Source organism: Pan troglodytes, chromosome 10 (assembly GCF_028858775.2).
Source record: "Pan troglodytes isolate AG18354 chromosome 10, NHGRI_mPanTro3-v2.0_pri, whole genome shotgun sequence".
Lineage (NCBI taxonomy): Eukaryota > Metazoa > Chordata > Mammalia > Primates > Hominidae > Pan > Pan troglodytes.
In genome coordinates this window covers 49,613,898-49,634,800 of record NC_072408.2, presented here as the reverse complement: position 1 = coordinate 49,634,800, position 20,903 = coordinate 49,613,898, and the positions used below count along the sequence as shown (strand labels likewise).

The following is a 20,903-nucleotide window of genomic DNA, read 5'->3' as shown; positions in this document are numbered from 1 at the left end:
TCCACTCCTTTCTGCTATTGCTGGCCTCTCCCTCACCCTCTTCTACCTCTTACTTCTAGTTTACCTTTCTCAAGGGTCTCAACCCTCCTGCATCTTCACCTTGCACTTTCCCATTCATCTTTCATCTCCACCAACTCTCCCTGCTTCTCCATCCCCACCCCCAATTATTCTAGGGGAAATACCTGTATAAAGATGTGAAAACACTGTTGAAGAGACTAGAACACTAGCTGAAAATGATGGAGGGGCTGGACTGTGGGGAGGACCCAATTGAGAATGCAGACCAAGAATTTAGTGTTGCCGTGTCTGTGTGGTTGGAAAGCTCAGCTTCAGGGGTTTTCCAGGCAAGTGTGACAGCCAGCCAGTGGAAACAGGAAGTAGGGCATGAGTAGAAGGTTTAAGTGAGGGACCAGAGGCTCTCAGTGAGGCTCGAGGACAGGAATAGTGGTTTCTGGCCTAGGGAAGCAATGCCAATGGAAGACTTAAGTGGTGAGGAAAGAGACACAGAAGAAGAATCCTGGCCAGGCGCGGTGGCTCACACCTGTAATCCCAGCACTTTGGGAGGCAGAGGTGGGCAGATTGCCTGAGCTCAGGAGTTCGCGACCAGCCTGGATAACATGGTGAAACCCCGTATCTACGTTATCTACTAAAATACAAAAAATGAGCTGGGCATAGCAGCGTATGCCTGTGGTCCCAGCTACTCGGGAGGCTGAGGCAGGAGAATTGCTTGAACCCGGGAGGCGGAGGTTGCAGTGAGCTGAGATCATGTCACTGCACTGCAGCCTGGGTGACAGAGTGAGATGCTGTTTCAAAAAAAAAAAAAATCCTTTGTTTAATGAGAGCTCAGATGGAAAGAGGCAGGCCCAAAAGCGAAGAGACAGGGACAAGGTGTTCTGAGTCCCTAAATTCATATGAAAATGTTAAATATTTTGAAAAATTCAAAATGATCTTTTATATGAAAATGGGTTTTGTCAAGCTCTTTAATTTACCTTAAGGGATTCAATATAATTAATAAAACACTTTACTGATCATTAATAGTACCAAATGTTGGGGTATTCATTATATATCAGGCCCTTTCTAAGCACTTTTTAAAATACTTCACTTATGAGTAGTACTATTACTATCCTTATTTTACAGATAAGGTAAATAAGGTAACAAGGAGGTTAAGTATTTTGTCTAAGGTCACACAGCTAGTGTCAGAGCACTCAAACCCTGGTAGTATGACTCCAAAGTCCCTACCCATCACGTTGCATTGTCTATCAAAGTCAAACATCCAGAGAGGAATAACACTGTAAAAAATAAGACCTAAGCGGCAAACAAAAATCTTAGAATGAAATACATTGAAATGTTAATGGAGCTTGTCTAAGGTGAGCCTGAACACTCTGAACAGAGAGACTTTGCGTGTTTTCTTTATACTTTATTTCATTTATTTTATGCATTTTCAAAATGGTTTAATGGTTATCTTAGTTTTACAATAAAAATATAAAGAACTTTTCAAGTGACAGTATTATTATTTTAACCCCTTTTTAGGGGAGAGTTGCATTTGTTTAAGTCTTAAGCTCATTAATACAATCCCTGTTTGATTAAGGAGCTCACAAAATACTTACAGAAAGGAGTAGAAACATAATTATTCAGTCCTAAAGTGGACTTCTTAGACACTAAATTCTGATCAAATTTCAAAATTCTGAGGGTCAGAAGACCAGCACACGGTGACCTTGTAGCATGTGATCATGTATAATGCTTACAAATTAGATTAGGGAATTAAACGGGTGGTTTTAAAAGGCCAGGCAGGAAACAGGTGGAGAGCAATTATTTGTACAGTTCTTTCCATTTCTTTCCTTGTAGGTAAATCTAAGCTCTGTGGTGCAAAGCTTTTCTTAAACTAGCCTCACTGTCAGTTAGGTATTTTGTTTTGTCTAGAAAAAGAAATATGCATTGCTGATGGCCAATTCAGATAGTATCTAATATAATCCTAAAAAGAAAGAGGAATCTAAAAGAAGTATCCTGGTAAAAATAGAATTTTAGTTTAGTTGGTTCTTTGTAAAAAAGTTAAAGAGAGGTCTGAGCTTAAATGAGGATGTTGTACCAGTGAGAAAGAGAGCCATGTACCACTACCACTTCCTGTTTTTAACCTATAGTGGGTAGAGGGCTGTGGGTTTTGTGGGCACTCCATTTATAACTCTTGACACTCTTGATGTGTCCTTGTTCCTCTTTTCCCACTCCACAAGGACAAGTTGTTTCCCTTCTCCTCAAACCTAGATCCCTACTCTTTATCATATTCTAAAGATGTTAACTCTTGAGTGACAGAAAAATCCCATGTGACTGTTGAAATAAAGGAATATGCTGTTCTCGGTGGGTATTTGGGACTTTTGTTCTGGTAGAAAGGTGGATTGGGGGCTTCATTCATATTTTCCCATTCTGTTTTTGTGGTAACAAGGCACATTTAAGGAGAAATAGGAGGTTTAAGAGGAGCACCCAATGGACTTGTTGCTCTCCTCCCCACAGATGTCAGTCATCTTGGGCAAGTTACGTAGCCTCCGTTAATTTTAGTTTTGTAGTCGCCCAATGGGTTCACCTTGCCCGCTGCCTAGACAGAACCACTTTATTGAGGCAGGGGAATTGCAATGGAGAAAGAGTAAGTCACGCAGAGTCAGCTGTGTGGGAGACCGGAGTTTTATTATTACTCAAATCAGTCTCCCAGAGCATTCGGGGATCAGAGTTCTTAAAGATAATTTGGCAGCTAGGGGCTTGGGAAGTGGGGAGTGATGATTGGTTAGGTTGGATACGAAATCATAGGGGGGTGAAGTAAGATTTTCTTGCTGTCTTCTGTTCCTGGGTGCAATGGCAGAACTGGTTGGGTGAGATTACCAGTCTGGGTGGTGTCAGCTGATACATGGAGTACAGCTCTGCAAAATATCTCAAGCACTGATCTTAGGTTTTACAATAATGATGTTACCCCGAGGAGCAATTTGGGGAGGTTCAGACTCTTGGAGCCAGAGGCTGCATGACCCCTAAACTGTAATTTCTAATCGTGTAGTTAATTTGTTAGTCCTGCAAAGGCAGACTGGACCCCAGGCAAGAAGGGGGTCTTTTTGGAAAAGGGCTGTTACCAATTTTGTTTCAGTCAAACCATGAACTGAATTCCTTCCCAAAGTTAGTTAGGCCTATGCCCAGGAATGAACAAGGACAGCTTAAGGGTTAGAAGCAAGATAGAGTTGGTTAGGTCTGATTTCTTTCACTGTCATAATTTCCTTGGTTATAATTTTGCAAAGGCGGTTTCAGTTTCTTTATCTATAAAATGGGAGTGATTAACAGGGTTGTTATAAAGATCTCATGGAACAATGTACACTTTATAACTATCTTTTCTTTTTTAAAGTCCTTTATAAAATTAAAAGTCAATCTTACCTAGCCAGCCACACAAAAGGAGGCTGCGGGTGGCTTTGGTCTGCAGGCTGTCCCTTGCTGACCCCTGATATAGATGCAGATCTTTGAAATCATGTGCCTGACATAAGGTAAAGTCTGTGGCCAGAGAACAAAGCAAAACTAACTGGCCCACAAAGGAGCAGTTTTCCAATTAAACCAACTACCACTCTGTGAGTAATAAAAGTTCAAGCTAACCTTGAAAATCCAACTCTCTGCACCATACTTAACCTGCTCTACTGTGCTAACACGCACCTGGCCTACTGTAAACCAGATGAGTGAGCAGAGAAGGCATTCTACCAATCATGGAGGTAAATAATGCTGTAAAACCATAGCCAGTATAGTTAAGTTGTCTGTTGCAGGCTAAGAAAAATACACTGTACCAAAACAGAGATCACACTGTTGTCCTTGGGTAGGACCAAGGCACCTGATGCAACTCAGCATAAATAGGACTGAGTGAACTCAGGGTATACACTCTAGCGCATGCGCGTGCACACACACACGCACACACACCCCTACCTTTCTGGGGCTAAGAGAATTGAATTCTTAGAACCCCCTTATCAGATGCATCACAGATGACTCATAAACTAGCAATAGCTGCTCAACTTCTAAAAACAATGAGTGGGACTCATCTCCTACGCATGCCAACTATTTCTGTTTACAAAATAGGCACTCATTGTTAACGTAAGGCTAACCACTTTCCCATTTCCCTATTTCTGAAAAGCTTCTTAATCCAGTGGATTTCAATAGAGTTCAATGGCACTGCCACTGTCCCTTTTCCATGTATTTCAAATGTTGGCAAGCCTGAATGTGCCATTTCTCCCTCTCCCGGGTTATTACTCCCAAACAACAGACTCTGATGTCAATGATTTTTGCTGCCAGCCAAAGGACAATTTTCTCTTCAAATCATTTCTAAGGAACTGTGACTATAACTCAAAGAATTCTAAAAACAAGAAACTGATTGGCAAGAGGAAAGATGAATGTGACTAGTCCGATGGACCTCCTAGGATCATCCGGAAGAGTAGGGTTTCCTTATTGACTTCCTCTTAACTGCTCTGTCTTTAGATCACAAGGTCCGGTTTGGTATTTCCTAAGGAGGCAAAGAACTGCTCACTTAGGAATGCACAGAGGAGATGACTTACCATTTATAAGGAATAACTTGATAAATAGCACACAGACCATCTTCGTTGCCACTGAGAGCAAAATTATTATCTTGGTAGGTGTCATTCAACCTTTTTGGCATATATGTAAAGTAATAAAGCAACGATAGCTTAAGAGCAGGCCAAGTTTGTATAAAGGTATGCTGCAATCTCACTGCAACTTAGTAGAATTTGCTGAAAAATATTTAGAGACATCAGAAAGTGATGCTGGTGCAATTGGTTAACAATATAATTCTCCCGATAGAATGAGAAGACTATTTTTTGTGATGGGATAGTAATGATCAAATTCCCATAACATACGAGCAAGGACTTAGGGCAATGTGCTGATGGGTCTATACTTTTACTTCTATTTCTATTTACTCCTTATGTAGGCTCAATTGTAAAACACTAAATTTAAAGAGAGAAGGGACCTGGTAGTCTGATCTCAGTTTACAGAGACCCTTATATTTTTCGACTTATCCTTACTGGAAGGGGTACTAACTGATTTGTTTGTAAACATGGATCATAGACAATACAATGGTGCATAGTTTTGCTGGTAGGATAATTACAAATGGCCCACAAAGGCGAATATTGAGAGACAGACAGAGAGACAGGGAGGGAGAGAGGGCCAGAGAATTCACCTACAATTAAGTAAACAATCCACCAAAGTGAAGATAATTGCTGTAACTGACAATGACAATTACTGTCCTTTTCCCAAACAGCAATTTAACAACAAATGCCCTTTTGCAATACCAACCTCATCTAGTATTTCTTAGCAGTCTCAGAACTATTTTGAATTTTCAAATGAAGGAGGCATTCCTAGGAAAGTAGACAATGAGCAGCCAGTCCCATGCTGACTCTGTGATTATTATCACATCTCCACAGCCTACTAAAAGTCTGAGGGTGAACTAAACCTTTCAGTTGATCTTTTTCCTCTCTGATAAATTTGCAACAATAATGAAAGCCACTGTTTTGCCCTAAAGCCTTGATTCTGGTTTTGCAAAATCTAATTCTTACATATCCATTCACTCATTTCAGTAAAACTTTGCTGAGGAGCAGCTACGTGCAAATGCTGTTCTAGATCGTGTTAGCGGGAGGAGGATGATTTCAACAAGGAAGAATTTGGCATTAATCCTGCCCTTGTAGGGCTCAGCATTCAATAGGGAAGGTAAAATGTATGCTTAAATAATGGAAATGATACTTACTATTAGAAAGATACAAATGACACTGAAAAGGAAAGGAAGAGAGACCTCCCTTCCACCTGGGAGGATCAGACAAGCAGTTTTGGAGGAGATAACATCTGATCTAGGCCTTCCAGGACCATGAGGATTCAGAAGACAGAGATGAGACAGGGTACGGGTGGGCTCTGGAAAGACCAAGGTAACAGTTTTAAGGCAGGCAGCCTCTACAGAAAAGGGAAGGTTAGTGTGGCAGAAGCTGAGGTCATCTGAAGGGAAAAGAGGTTGAAAATACAGTCTGGAACAAGTGGCACAGCATTGACAGAGTCCTCACTCTAGCTTCATGGTCTAACTATCTACACCAAAAATATATTTTCTCTCTCAAGTTTTTAGCAGGTAAGAGGAAAAAGAAAAAGTCTTACTGCACTGGTGTTAAGTTCTTCAAAAAACCAATTTTTTCAACTAGCTTTTTTTCCTCTAAAAGCAGGTTAAAAATAAATTCAAAGAGTCTAAACATTCCATCTCCACTCCACCTCTAGACCCTTTCTCACTCTCCAGAAGTAACCACTGCCAACAGTTCTCTTGTGTACCCTCCCCAAATATTCTGGGCAATATAATGTATACATATAGACACACCCTCCTTCCATGCTCACTTCCACCCAATATTCAGTTTGTATTCATGTAATAGTACTATGCTACACAGTATTAATAATACTATGCTACACAGTAACATAGTGCTACACACTATGTTCCCCATTACAACCTAGGAGATTTTTCCTCACCTGCCCATATAAGTCTATTTTACTCTTTTAAGTAGTAGTCTAATACTCTATTTTATGAAAGTACCATGGTTATTTAACAAGTTTCCTAGGGTTAAACTTGGTATTATTTGATTTTGCTATCACTTGGTGTTTAATTCTTAACAACAAAATGTTTAGTTACTTCTTTCAGGAGTTCAACAGCTCCTGAAAGCAATGGGAAATCTTAAATTGCACATGCAGGAACCCACATGACAAATATGAAGCCACTGAGAGGTTTATTGGTTTCACAATATACTTTAAGCATACATTTTACTTGTTGTGAACAGGAACCTGACATCCTCGGTCTACAGTTTGGTACACTTGATATTGCCAAGCTGTTTTCATGACAGTAAAGGGGATGGTTATTGGTGGAACACTAGCAAGATAATTCAGGAACACTGGCTGATTTTATAAGGTGATTTTAAAGGTACATTATATTGGAAAGTAAAAGGTAAGTACTAACTTGCAAGCATCCGTTGACAAAAATAAAGTTTTTCTCAAGTTGTAGAGTAATAATGCAACTTTGGTGTCTGAAGAAGGCATCACCAAAGGCGGTATGGTGTTTTAGATCACGCTGGCTCTAGAGTCAAGCAAGCCTGGATGGGACACTGGCTCCCCTACTTTCTAATGTGTGATCACAGGTAAGTTATTAAGCCTCAGTTACTTTATCTGTAAAATGGGGCTAATACCTACCTCATAATGTTGTTGGTGGGGATTAAGATAGTGTAGCATATATAGATACTGTTCAGTAAATGTTAGCCATTACTTAGTGACTACCTAATACTAACTGTAGTATTTTAACAAATACCTACAGTGTGTACTATGCACCACTCACTACTATCACTCTCTCCATCTCTCTTTCTCTCTCACATTCACACACACACACACACACACACACCACTCATTTATTCTTCCTAGTAGCTCTATGCGTTGGTACTAATAAAAGTCTCCTTGCATGCCACTTTTCAAAGTCTGTTTTTAGATAAATTATCTTTTTCACTCCCACAACCACAACACAAATGAGATAGAAAATGGAAAACAAGAATCCAAAAGGTCTGGTATTATAATCAACCAAATAAAATTTAAACTATTGTTTTACACACATTGTACTTTTGTTTCACAATTAACATTTCGAAGAGATTGTTCACAAACTCAGTGTTAATAATAAACTGATATCTCAGAAGTGTCATGAATTCTACTTTTGTTTTTCATGGTTTTCAACTTAAGGACTACATTATTAAAATAAAAATAATAATACATGTTAAGAAGTTATGGAAAAATAAAAAGCATTTATTGCTTTATCAGATTCTGTGTAGTGTAATAAACATTATACTTACCTAGTACTATGAGATGTGTTCTAGAGATTAATTTCCTGTAAAATGTATGCCTTTAATAGAAATCTTCAGAAAATGTAACAAAATGTAACAAAACAAAACCCACCATTCTTCCATGTCAATATTGATTTCTAATTCCTACTTCTGCTATGATGGAGTTATGGGTAAGACTCAGATAAAGAGGAAGTTATGGTGGCAGGAAATTCCTTTAGCATCTATTGCCTTTTATTTGGGTCCTCACTCCTAGGAAAACAGCTCAACAAGTACTCTTTACCCTGAGGTACTTGTGCCTCAGTACATCCCTGACTTGCAGCCTCAGGGTCCAGCCCCACTTTGTTACCCATAGAGGATATATACCTGCAGAACTATGATAAATCGAGAGTGCCCACCAGCATCCTCAGAATTCAGAAAAATGCAAAATCCAGCACCATTCTTACAACAGGACAGGACTCACTGAATCTAACTGAATTAGAGTGTGTTAAACAGGGATGACAGCCATTATGGATAGGTTTAAAAAAAATGAGCTGCAAACTCATCCAAGAAAAAGAAATCGCACCAACAAGTTTCCAGATGACTGCAGAGAAGGCTCCACACCCAGCCTCAGGGAGACACTAAGGAGCCTTCCCAGCTGCTGGTCCAAAGAAGCCTGGACAGTCTTGGACTCCTTTCCTGTGTTGGCCAATGTGAGTCTGGAATGGAGCCCTGTACCAGATGAAATATCTTGATCCTGCCAACTGCTTCTTGGCTTTGAGCAGTTGTAGGAGCAGCTGGTTTTACAAGAGTCACAGAGTGAATCCTTGTCCTGAGGTAGGAGAGTCCTAAGTTTAGTGAGAAACTTAAAGTTTGAGCCTTTGTACAACTACCTTCATGACATTTAGCTGAAGACTTGGTGTGTTGCGCTTGTTATCCATGAATCTTACAAATAACTAAATGATCTATAATAGTTTCATCCAGGAAAAATCTTCCTTCAACTACAAAAGTAAATTTTTCCAATTCCCCGCTTTAATCAGACACTAAAGTGTCATGAGATAGGAGGTCAATTATCCCTCAGCCAGTATAGTTAAAAATCAATTGAATTCTAGGAATAGTAGATTGAATACAAGGACTTACTCCCTCTCCCTTGATATCCCAGTAAAAAGATTTTTTAAGGCGTAAAGCTGCTAGGATAAAATATAATAGTAGACAATAATGAAATTTTGAAAGCTGGAAAGCAGACAGACCTGAACCATAAATCGGCAGTGGAAAAAGCCAAGACCAACTCAGTTTACCTCACAGAATCTCTAAAAGGCACTGCTGGCATGACTGAAAGTTGGGGATAATGGAAGGGGTGAGCTAAAATAGTGAGGATCTGTTGAACTTTTTTCAAGAAATAGCTAGATTCCCCAGACCAGGTCCTACTCCATAAAGCTGACTGGTTGGTCCTCCCCCATCCTGGCAACAATCTGAATATATGTTCTCTGGAAAGTATACAATATATGTTTCTAGGTGAGAGACTAGGCACAATTTGTGGGCAAGAGGCATACTCTAATGAAAATTGGGAACTGAGTGAACACATGCCTGCTGGGATAATCATTCCAGCCCTTTCCCCCTACTTGGTTCCCAGAAAGATGGCGGTGAGGTCTAGGCCCCCAGAACAGGGGATTGGGAGCTGTTCTCTGGGTGATCTGAAGAGCCAAAGAAGAGGGTCTTAGACAAATGACCCTGGTGGTTCCCAAGTAAAGGGCTCGAGAGCATCTTAAGTGAAGCTATTGCGAACAAGCCCCACTCATGTGTGCCAGGCTCAAATCAGCCTTGTTTTCCCCCCATTCTTGAAGACAGCAGATAAAGAGGAACTATCTGACATCTGGGCAAAGAGTCTAAGGTGAAAGACCCCAAAACAAACAAAAATCAGCTTGTACCTCAGGGATACAAACAGCAAAATCCAGATTGTGGAAAACTTTACACAAATGGCCCTGTTTCTTAAATAAGTGGCACAGAATAAAAGGAAAGAAATGGGAAAATATAAATTAAAAAAGACTTAAAATACATATCAACCAATTGCACTGTGTGAACCTTATCTGAGTACTGATTTGAACAACCCATATGTTTAAAAACATAACATAATCAAAGCAATTTAAATACTGATTGTATATTTGATGATATTAGGGAACTGTTGTTGACTTGTTTCTAGGTATGACATATTGAGTTAAAAGAGTCCTTATATTTTAGAGATATATACTAAAATATTTAGGGATGAAATAATAAAATAGCTGAGATTTGCTTCAAGACAGTCTTGGTGGGGGACTGACTAAAACAACCATCCATAGAAGGAAGGAAACATAAAAATCTTTTTCTACTATTCTCTCTACTTCATGTTTTAAATTTTTCATAATGCAGAAAAAAAACTATCATTAGAATCTTCAGAGAAGATATTGAAATCATGAAACAGAACCAAAATAATATTAAAAAGAAACATTCTTAGAGTTTTTAAGCTCCTATAAATATAGTAACAGAAATAAAAAATTCAATAAAGAGGGGAAAAATTGAGGACATATCCCAAAAATTACAGTGAAACGTTATAGAAATGAAAATAAAGGAAAGATTAAAAAACTTAGAGGACTAGTCTAGAAGTTCCAAAATCTGGGGGTAATAGGAATTCATCAACACAATAATGTAAAAAAATTTCCCAAACTGAAGGTCATGGATTTCCTTTTTTTTTTTTTTTTTGAGACGGAATCTTGCTCTGTCCCCCAGGCTGGACACAATCTCAGCTCACTGCAACCTCCGCCTCCCGGGTTCAATCGATTCTCCTGCCTCAGCCTCCTGAGTAGCTGGGATTACAGGTGCCCGCCCCTACACCCAGCTAATTTTTTGTATTTTCAGTAGAGACGGGGTTTCACCATGTTGGCAAGGCTGGCCAGGCTGGTCTCAAACTGCCAGGTGATCCACCGGCCTCAGCCTCCCAAAGTGCTGGGATTATAGGCATGAGCCACTGTGCCCGGCCAAGGCCATGGATTTCTAAAAGAAAAGATTGCACCCAATGCCTGACACAATTGATGAAAACAGGCCCACATCAAGGCACGTCATTGTGAAACTGCAGGATACTGGGAACTAAGAGATTTGACAAGTTTCCAAAAAAAAAAAAAAATTAACAAAACCTGGCTGTATATAAAAGATCAGGAATCAGAAGCATATAGGACTTCACAACAGAAAAAAGCTAGAAGGAAATAGAGCAATACCTTCAAAATTCTGAAGGAAAATTATTGCTAGTATAAAGTTCTATATCCAACCAAACTACCAATCAAAGGTAAAAGTAGAATAAAAATATTTTTCAGAAATAAAGGTCTCAAAAATTTTATTTTCAGTCACCTTTTCTGAGCAATAACAGCACATAAGCAAATCCAGAAAGAATAATAAATGGAATATAGGAAACAATGGATCTAGCAAAGAAGAGAGGTAGAGGAAATCCTCAGAAGGGTGATCAAGAGAGATTCCAAAATTAAAGCTACCCTTTATGCCTCAGTTTCCTTATCTGTGAAACAGGAAATTAATGATAGCAGCTACTTCATAGAGTTATTGTAAGGATTCTGCATAAAACACTTGGAATAATGCCTGGCACTACCAGATACTACTTGTATCTCTTGTAGAGATACAAGAATTACTGTTGTTACAACCATCAAAGAATTGACTTTTTACACTAGGTTAATTTATAACTTGACATATTGCAATAACTTTTAAAAAAAGAAATCAATGTAATACACATTCTGAACTGAACATATTCCCAGCTTTGGAATGACTGAAAATAGTCACAGAACCATAGCGTTTTGGAGGTTGGCCTGGTTCTGAAATTTTTCTTGCACAATTTCCTTGTTTTGAAGAGGAAGGAACTGAAGCTCAGAGTGGCTAAGAAACTTGCTTAAAACTACATAGCCATTTAGAAGAGGAGTTGGGAGTAGCGCTCAGGTGTCTCATGTAAATGCACTGAAAACCAGAAGTGTAGCTCCTCAAGCAGTCTACTATCCTCAGAGAGTCAGAATTTCACATATACTCAAAAAAATCACCATAGAAATATGTTGTCCAATTCTTCCATATTACCCTAAAACCTGGCACTCAGCTCAAGCGGAAAGGCAACTTAGAAAGATGTATTCAGAGTGATCAAGAGAGGAGGCTAGAGTTAGGTTCACTGAATTAGGCTGACAATATGGAAGACAATGTATTGAATTCACCATCTTACACAGTCTTTTAATTTTAGAAAGGACATGTTAATTTACACACACACAAAATTAATGCCTAACATAGGGCAGCATGGATGGGCATTTCTGTTCCTGGAGTAATGGAATGGGCAGTAATATTCTTTTATCTCAGTTTTTGATGTCTTTTTTGAAAGGATATCCACAGTTTGTAGGATTAGTAACCATTTCGGTCACTGCTTGTAAGGAAATGATGCTCCTGTCAAAAGGACATGGCAACAAGGACTATCTAGCCAGGCCAATGAAAAGCGTGAGTTTCAAGTCAGGGAACAAAAGGCAAGATCCTCGGAGAAGCGCTTTCTCCCTCACCTCACCACTGACACTCGTGTGACATTTGAGAGGGAATCAGGCTGGGCGAGAATTTTCTTAGTACAAATTCTATCATCTCTCTTAATCTTGTTCCAACTAAAAATAAGCCTTCCATACATTTGCAGAAAGTCCCATTCAACAGTTTGAGATAAAGTTATTTAAAAAGAAAATTGCCCATTTTCTTTTCATTGAATCTCAGTGGGAAAGTACATGCTAATTTCTCATCTTCAAAACACTGAAAATTTCTATGCTTCTTGAATATTTATTACAAACAAATTTGTAATTGCCCTTTGATGTAGTACACGCTTCACAGCAATCCAAATGCCAAAGTGGTGACTGGCTGGGGTTAAACACCTCTTAATATTTTAACTGAGATTTAAAGTCACAGGTAGACTCCAAAAATACCAAAAAAAGTTATTTTCAAATGCTTTAATCCTTTTCACAAATGCTTATTTCAGTATTTTTGATTAATAAAAAGATTTTCTCCTTCCTCTTTGTTGTAAGCATTAGGTACATTTTGGAAAATCACTCAAGCAATAAATGTCAAAGTATGTACTTGTAACTTAGCCAAGTTAATAAAAAAACTATTTATAAATATTTCACATTTCTTCTATGTAATAACAGAAACATACAAAAAGTTCAGTTTTAAAATGGAAAGTACTGGCACGTCAATACTCACAGAAAAAGTAGGATTCCAGTGTTTGCCAGGGCAAAGGCGAGTCCCAAAATCCCACTGCCCATAATGGCATTGCTTAGGTTAAAAACAGACATGCCTAAGGAGGTTGTACCTGGAATCTGAACAAAGAAACAAACATTGACACTAAGCAAAATAATCCCCAAGAAAGTTCATCAAGCCAAAGCCTTTAATGCACTCTCAGGAACCAATATGGAAGTAAAATTCAAGAAAATCCATTGTTAGTTATCTAGTTATTTCCTTGAATGGATTTCAAGAGAAAATACATAAGGTATGAGGAATATCCTGGTGAATACAGGTAGTTATGCTTTTGGTACTATGCTACTTGAATTAAAAAGATTTGTCCCAATTTATATGATTAAAAAAATAAGCATACTACATTATAATGATACTTACATACTCATCACACTTCTTTTTTTCCAAATGGCTGTTTGTGAGACTTCTTCTACTTTCACGATCAGAAATAAACTTGCTGTAAAGACATGCGTAATATATTTAACCTTATGATAATGATTTGAAGCTTGACATCTTTACTAAATGATATATTACTCACCAAAACATACATGAACAGTTACCAATCAGCTAAGAGTTTACAGCCCTATTCAACCACCAACTCCCCCCACCTTTTCTTCTTTTTTTTTTTTTTTGCCATTATGAGTTGTCTATATTCTCGTTTTACCAAATAAACTATAAGTGCCCCAAGGGCAGGCACTTTGCCTCATTCATTTTTATATCCTGCACTCTAACTTGTACAAAACAATGCCAATAATAGGTGCTCATCTTGAGATGAAATGAAAGACAACCATAAGTCAAAAACAGCTATACATTTTGAATCATTTTAATAATAAATTTAAACACTATATACAACATAAATTAATTTTTGTATAGTTTTTCCCTAAGTGGAAAATTAGATAATATCAAGACTACTATAAACCTGGTATTTAAAAGGATACTAGAGGCAAGTTTTCTTTTGAGCTCAGGTTCTTGGACTACAAAATTGTTAAATAGAAATTCCCTCCCCCTTGCAGAAAAGAAAACAACTGTTTCACCATCAAACATTCCTTCAGCACCTGCTATATGCAAGTCACTGGAACAGGCACTGGGGAGACATGGGGGTAGGTAATAAGTGATGCAAACAGGAGGCTACAGGAGTTCAGACTAGGAAATTACGGTGGGAGGCAAGGCATATGGTCGACGGTGAGGGTCAGAGCCAAGGCTTTGAGAAAGCAAGGGACTTAGAACTTGAATTCAAATCCTCACTATCTCTGAGGGCCTGAGCATGCTACCTTAGTTTCCTCATCTGGGAAACAGAAGTTAACACTATTACATCATCTTATCAAGTTATTGGGAGACTTAAATGAGAGAGTACATGTTAAACATCAGTCCAGCACCTGGCACAGAGTAACAGCAATAGATGTTAGACAGTCTTCTCCATGGGGAAAATAGGACTTGAGATGGGAACAATTCAGCCAGGCTAAATGGAGTAAATGATGTACAAATATACAGAAGTAAGAATTTAAAATGCTTTAAGAATCATCAAATATATTCAGGGTGAGTATCAAAACTTTATAGCCTAAATTTCTAATTTAAAAAAATTATCCAACAAATGACTTTGTCAAAGAAAAGTCCAACAGCAGATGTTGGCGAGGATGTGGAAAAAAAGGAATGCTTATACACCATTGGTGGGAACTTAAATTAAGACAGTCTCTATGGAAAACAGTATGAAGATTCCTCAAAGAACTAAAAATAGAACACCATTCCATCTAGCAATCCCACTACTGGGTATCTACCCAAAGGAAAGGAAACTATTATATCAAAAAAATACCTGCATTCATATATTTATCACAGTACTATTCACCATAGCAAAGTCATGGAATCAACCTAAGTGTCCATCAACAGATGACTAGATAAAGAAAATGTAGTGTAGATGTATACCACGGAATACTATGTCACCATAAAAAATAATAAAATCATGTCTTTTGCAGCAATGTGGGTAGAGCTGAAGGTCTATATGAAATGACTCAGAAACAGAACATCAAAACCTGAATGTTCTTACTCATAAGTGGGAGCTAAACAACGGGTCCACGTGGACATAGAGAGTGAAATAATAGACACTGGAGACTCCAGAGAAGGGGAAGGTGGGAGGGGGCAAGGGATGAAACACTATCCAATGGGTACAACGTTTACTATTTTAAAAGCCCAAACTTCATCACTATGTATTATATTTGTGTAACACAACTGGACTTGTACCTCCTAAATCTATAAAAATAAAAAATTAAATGAAATTAAAAGTCCATGCATAGGCAAACTGCTGCATATATTAGTAAGATATGTTAAGGATGCTTTTTGGCTCTTCTAGTCTGGAAATTCAATTACCTGATCATGGTTAGAACAAATGACAGTGAATTTTGCATTAATAAATATAAAACCACTTGAACTGGACTAGTTTAATGAAGCAATGATGCATGCCTATTTAAACTGTACATTAGATTTTAATATACTTTTTTCTGAGACAGAGTCTCACTCAGTCACCCAGCCTGCAGTGCAGTTTTGTACAATCTCCACTTCCCAGGCTCAAGTGATTCTAGTGCCTCAGCCTCCCAAGTAGCTGGGATTACAGGTATGCACCACCACGCCCAGCTAATTTTTGTATTTTTAGTAGAGACGTGGTTTTGCTATGCCAGCCAGGCTGGTCTTGAACTCCTGGCCTCCCAAAGTGTTGGGATTACAGGCATAAGCCACCACACCCGGCCTCATACACTTTTTTCAATGATGCTATATTTCACAATAAAACATTTTTAAATGAAACATATGTATCATTGATGTTGATTTTATTCACTGACGTTTTTCATCTTTATCCAAGGGATCTGGTTCTTTCAGGCATTATTTCTCCAAGTTTGTGTTATTTCAAACAAAATAACCAAAGTTAGGCAATACACTTACTACAGACTTACTCTGGGATTATCACTTGGTATAAGCTATACAATCTGCAGACACTGCTTTTGGCTAGGACCTACTGGGGATCAAAAGGATGTGGAAGAAAAACCTTGGTCTCTTGAAACACAGGAGCTGACATTCGGCCAAGGAGAGACCATACCAGGTAACACCAGTATAGGAACGTCAGGCTGTGCAGATTAAGATGAGGTAAGGAGTCCAGAGAAGGAAAAAACCAGCACAGACTGGGATTAGCCAGAGGAAACTAAAAGACAAAAGCCTGAGAAATAATATAGAATGTTCTTAGCAAGAGATTGACATAATAAAAGCAATATATTTGCAGGCAAACTCTGGTGGTTGTATATAGCATTGCTGCTAATAACTGGTTTGGCTTTTCTTTTGTCGTTAATGTTTTGAATCTTTCCACAGAACTAAGGTTTACAGATCTGGCTGCAGAATGGCAGGGGAAAGCAGCCTTCCCTTTCACACAGGCCGCCCTAAGAAAAGTGGGGACTGGACTTTCCAAAATGAAATTGAGTCAAAATATTTAAGTGTTGTTGTCAAAAGACTGTACAGTGTCCCTTGGTATTTGTAGGGGATTGGTTCTAGGATACCCCTCTCTCTTCTGAGATACTAAAATCCAAGGATGCTCAAGTCCCTAACGTAAAATAGTTATAGAATTTGCATATAACCTATGCATATCCTCCTGTATACTTTAAGTCATCTCTAGACTACTTATAATACCTAATACAAATGCTAGGTAAATAGTTGTTATACTATATTTTTAAATTTGCATTTTTAAAATTGTTGTATTGTCAATTTGTGTTTGTTTTCTCAAATATTTTCAATCCTGAGTTAAATCTGCAGTTGCAGAACCCAAGGATATGGGCATCCAAATGTATTTCATCAAGCTAATTTTATTATTATTATTATTATTATTTTAGAGACAAGTTCTTGCTTTGCTGCCCAAGCTGGAGTGCAGTGACACAATCATAGCTCACTGTAACCTGGAGCTCCTAGGCTCAAGTAATCCTCCTGCCTCAGCCTCCCAATTAGCTGGGACTACGGGCACACACCACCATGCCCAGCTTATCTTTTAAAAAAAATTGTGTAGGGATGGAGTCTTGCTATGTTGCCCACGCTGGTCTCGAACTCCTTGGCTCAAGTGATTCTTCCAACCTCGCCTTCCCAAAGTACTGGGATTACAGCTGTGAGCCACTGTGCTTGACCTAATCTGGCTAATTTTCATAACCAACTCAAGTCTACTAAGTCTATCCAGCAGTTTTCCTTTGCCTTTCTTGTGGAGGGACTTGTTTTCCAGAGAATTTCCATTATATTTAAATTAACAGAAAAGCAAATATTTTCAAACAAACCAAACGAAACACCAATAAACTACCTGTTATGGAAGATCTAAATTCCAGGCCTGTTAACACTCCCCTGGGCTGGTAGCAAAGCATAAGTGAGCAGAGAAGAAAGAGATCCAGGCACTGTGACATGAGGGGGCATTCAGCCAGGTCAAACATTGTACAGTTGAAGCAGATAAAGAATAAGTCCCTGTATGACTGCCAGCTGTTTCCTGCAGAACTTCTGCATAATGAGAATAATGATACTGACAGAGCTATTTTAATGAGTAACCGTTAAATAGCACATTAAAACACATTATTTGTAGAGTGTCTCCTTGATTCTGTCTCTTTCACTCTACTTTCTGCAACAAGACTTAATAGGTTTTCCCAAAAATCTTCACTGCCTCACCCACTGAATTAGCTTCAAGCACAAATTCCTCACCCTGCAATTCCAGGTACTACTTAATTTGATTTTGCCTCAATGTTCCAATCTTAGCTCCCCCTGCTCCTCCTGAGGTGCTGAGGGCTGAGATACAACCAGTGCATTCTGAGAGCGGAGAAGGAAAAACAAGATGGCAGTAGGAATTCACTTTCCCTTGAGGAGGTCCTCTTCCTTCCTCTCAGCCAATCTTTCCCTATCAGTTCAAAACCCTCATCATCCACAAGTCTTCCACACTCTGGTTTGGAATTTTTGGACTGTGACCTACTTATTACTTTATCTGTACCACACTCTGTCAACACTGAACTCATCTTGAATTGTGGTTGTCCAGTGCTGTCTCTCAGCTCCTTCTAATATGTACCTAACCACACATTAGCAACTCAGAGGAGCTCTCCATAAGCTGAATATGCATCTTCTGTTTAGAAATTAGGGAGTAGCTTAAGCTGGAGGGAAATTTAGCTCAATAAGAATGAAGTACTTAAAGCGTCCCTATTCTCTTTATGGTGTTTCAACTTTTTCTTCTCTTTAAGTCTTTACATCTTTGCTTTGTATTTCTTTTTTTCTTTCTTTCTTTTTTTTTTTTTTTTTTTTTTTGTTGAGACGGAGTCTCTCTCTTTCGCCCAGGCCGGACTGCAGTGGCGCTATCTCGGCTCACTGCAAGCTCCGCCTCCTGGGTTCACGCCATTCTCCTGCCTCAGCCTCCCGAGTAGCTGGGACCACAGGCGCCTGCCACCGTACCCGGCTAATTTTTTGTATTTTTAGTAGAGACGGGGTTTCACCGTGTTAGCCAGGATGGTATCGATCTCCTGACCTCGTGATCCGCCCGCCTCGGCCTCCCAAAGTGTTTGCTTTGTATTTCTATGCATTTAAAAAATATATAAAACTAACTAACTTTTTGTAATGGAAAAATTCCATTCAAAATAACTAGGTCAAGCAGCGTATCACAAGTTTCTGCTATCTCACCATTTAAAAGATGCACTTGCTTGTTAAAAAGCACGACCTCTGGCAATATAGCTGATGTAATATTTCTCTTTATTGACTTTAAATATGCTATGGAAGAAGGTGCCTTTGACATGTTATCTCAGGATGATAAAATATTATTAAAAAAAGAGTTCTCACTGGGTGTGTCTGTACCCATAAAACAGAATTTAATTAACCATTAGGTAGCCAATTGCTCTGTGAACAAACAAAACAAAACAAAACAAACTCTGCAATGGGTGATTGGGTGACCCTGAACAGACAAAGCCTTAAAAAATGATGTAAGCTGTTATACTAAGGTACATTGTGAAGAGAGGCAAGCAACAGAAAACTGTTATTTAAAACCAGAAACAAATCAACAGTAACAATCTAATTAAGGATGAGTTGTACAACAGAAAGATAATCTTCCTATTTTAATCAGGTTCTTACTAGATTATACTGTTTCCTCTGAGAATTCATAACATAAAAGAGATGAGTGGTTGAACTTAAATGACCTTTCCTACTCCTTTCTCTGAAATGCTAACATTGTATTAAAAAGGAGAATAAAATGAAAGGGAAGAAGCAAGTAACAAAGATATTGGAAAACATGAAAAGGGAGAATTGAAGAAACAGGAATCTAAAGAGAAGAGAAGACTGAGAGGTAAGCAAAGCCTTATTTGATGGACAAATTCCACTGAAAATAGGAAAAAAAGACTTTAATTGTAACAGGAGAAATGAAAGCAAGAGAAGAATTTTCTGACATGAAAATTGAATACAGAAAGAAGCTATGGAATCTTCTTCCCTAAGGTATAGAAAACATAGAAGAAGAGGGATAACTTTTCAAGGGTCCTCTCAAGTGATAAAAATTTAGCCCACAAACTCCAAAAGATATATAAAGACAAGTGGATTCAGGGTGTAGTGACAAGAGTTGCCTCGAATTCTTTTAAAAACAAATCTTAATGAAAAAATCTCAAATTTTGTTAAATAGTTCCTGGGTCATAATAGCAATAAGTATACAGAAAGAACAATAGCAGATAAATATTAAAATACATGCATATTTGTCTGGGTACACCTAGAATAATCTACTAATGTTTCACCAAATTTAAGGTGGCAATAACCAGCAATCATCCAAAACCTAGAGCAATGTCATTGCTTCTTGAGGTGAAGAAGAAAGAAGTGCTTGCCAAAGAAAGGGGACTGCATTTTTACCGATAGACTTTTCTCATACTAAGAGGCTTACTATTGCCAGACACTGTGCCAAGTACTTTACATGGATTTCCTCATTTATTTTCACAATAATTATATGTGGTTGGTATTATTTTTAGCCCCAGTTTGGAAAAATTAAGTAACTTGACCTAAGTTACATTACTATTAACCCATTTATGCCAGGGGTTGCAATTTTTTGTGTGTGAAAAATTAGACCTTGGCAATGACCTTGAGCAGTAGGATATAAATAAGTCCCACAAGCTTAGCGTTCCAATAATGGAACACTAGGCATAAATGGGCTAACTAACCTGTTGTGGCAGGATTTGAATATAAGCAGGCTAAGTGCAGAGCCTATGTTCTTAACCTACAGATAATAGTGCATTAAACATTCCCCAACAATCCCATGAGGAAAGGTATTATTATTATCCCCATCTTAAAGGGGTGGGATTGAGGCTCAGAGCACAAGATCAATAAGATCTATGATAGAGCTGGGATTCAATGCAAGTCTAAATCCAAAGCCATGTACTTTACTCTCTCTCTCAGTCAACACATAATTTGTAATGTCCACCCTGTAGACATTACCTAGACACTAGGATAGGCAGTCCACCCTGCCTAGACACTAGGATAGGCAGAAGGAATATAAAGATGATTAAGACAGTCCCTTTTTGCAAGAAGTTCACATTTAGAGGAACAGTCTAGAGCTTTCTACTCAAAGTTTGGTTCATGGATCAGCAGTTATGGGCGTCACCTGGGAATTTGCTAGGAATCAGAATTGCAGGCCCCACCCCAGACTTACAGAATCAGAATCTGCATTTAACAAGGTTTCCAAGTGTTTCATACACACATTAAAACACCAGTTGGCAGCACTGGTCTAATGGATATTTTAAAAGGTATTGCCATTCCAGGTATAGGTTTCTATGACTA

At 38.4% G+C, this 20,903-nt stretch overlaps 1 protein-coding gene across 23 annotated transcripts in view; it reads right to left on the bottom strand.

Moving 5' to 3' along the window:
- The window catches only part of SLC38A1 (solute carrier family 38 member 1), an 87,018-nt gene that overhangs the window by 33,008 nt on the left and 33,107 nt on the right, over positions 1-20,903 (bottom strand). For all 23 annotated transcript variants that reach the window (XR_010148030.1, XR_010148033.1, XR_001708019.3 and 20 more), the window contains 2 exons: positions 13,497-13,572; positions 13,086-13,201 (listed from right to left, as the gene is read on the bottom strand). Coding sequence is in view for 15 of the 23 variants with exons in the window: in XM_063785718.1 (XP_063641788.1) it covers positions 13,086-13,201; positions 13,497-13,572 (192 nt within the window). In the remaining 8 variants the exon portion in view is untranslated. The remainder of the gene's footprint in view (positions 1-13,085; positions 13,202-13,496; positions 13,573-20,903) is intronic.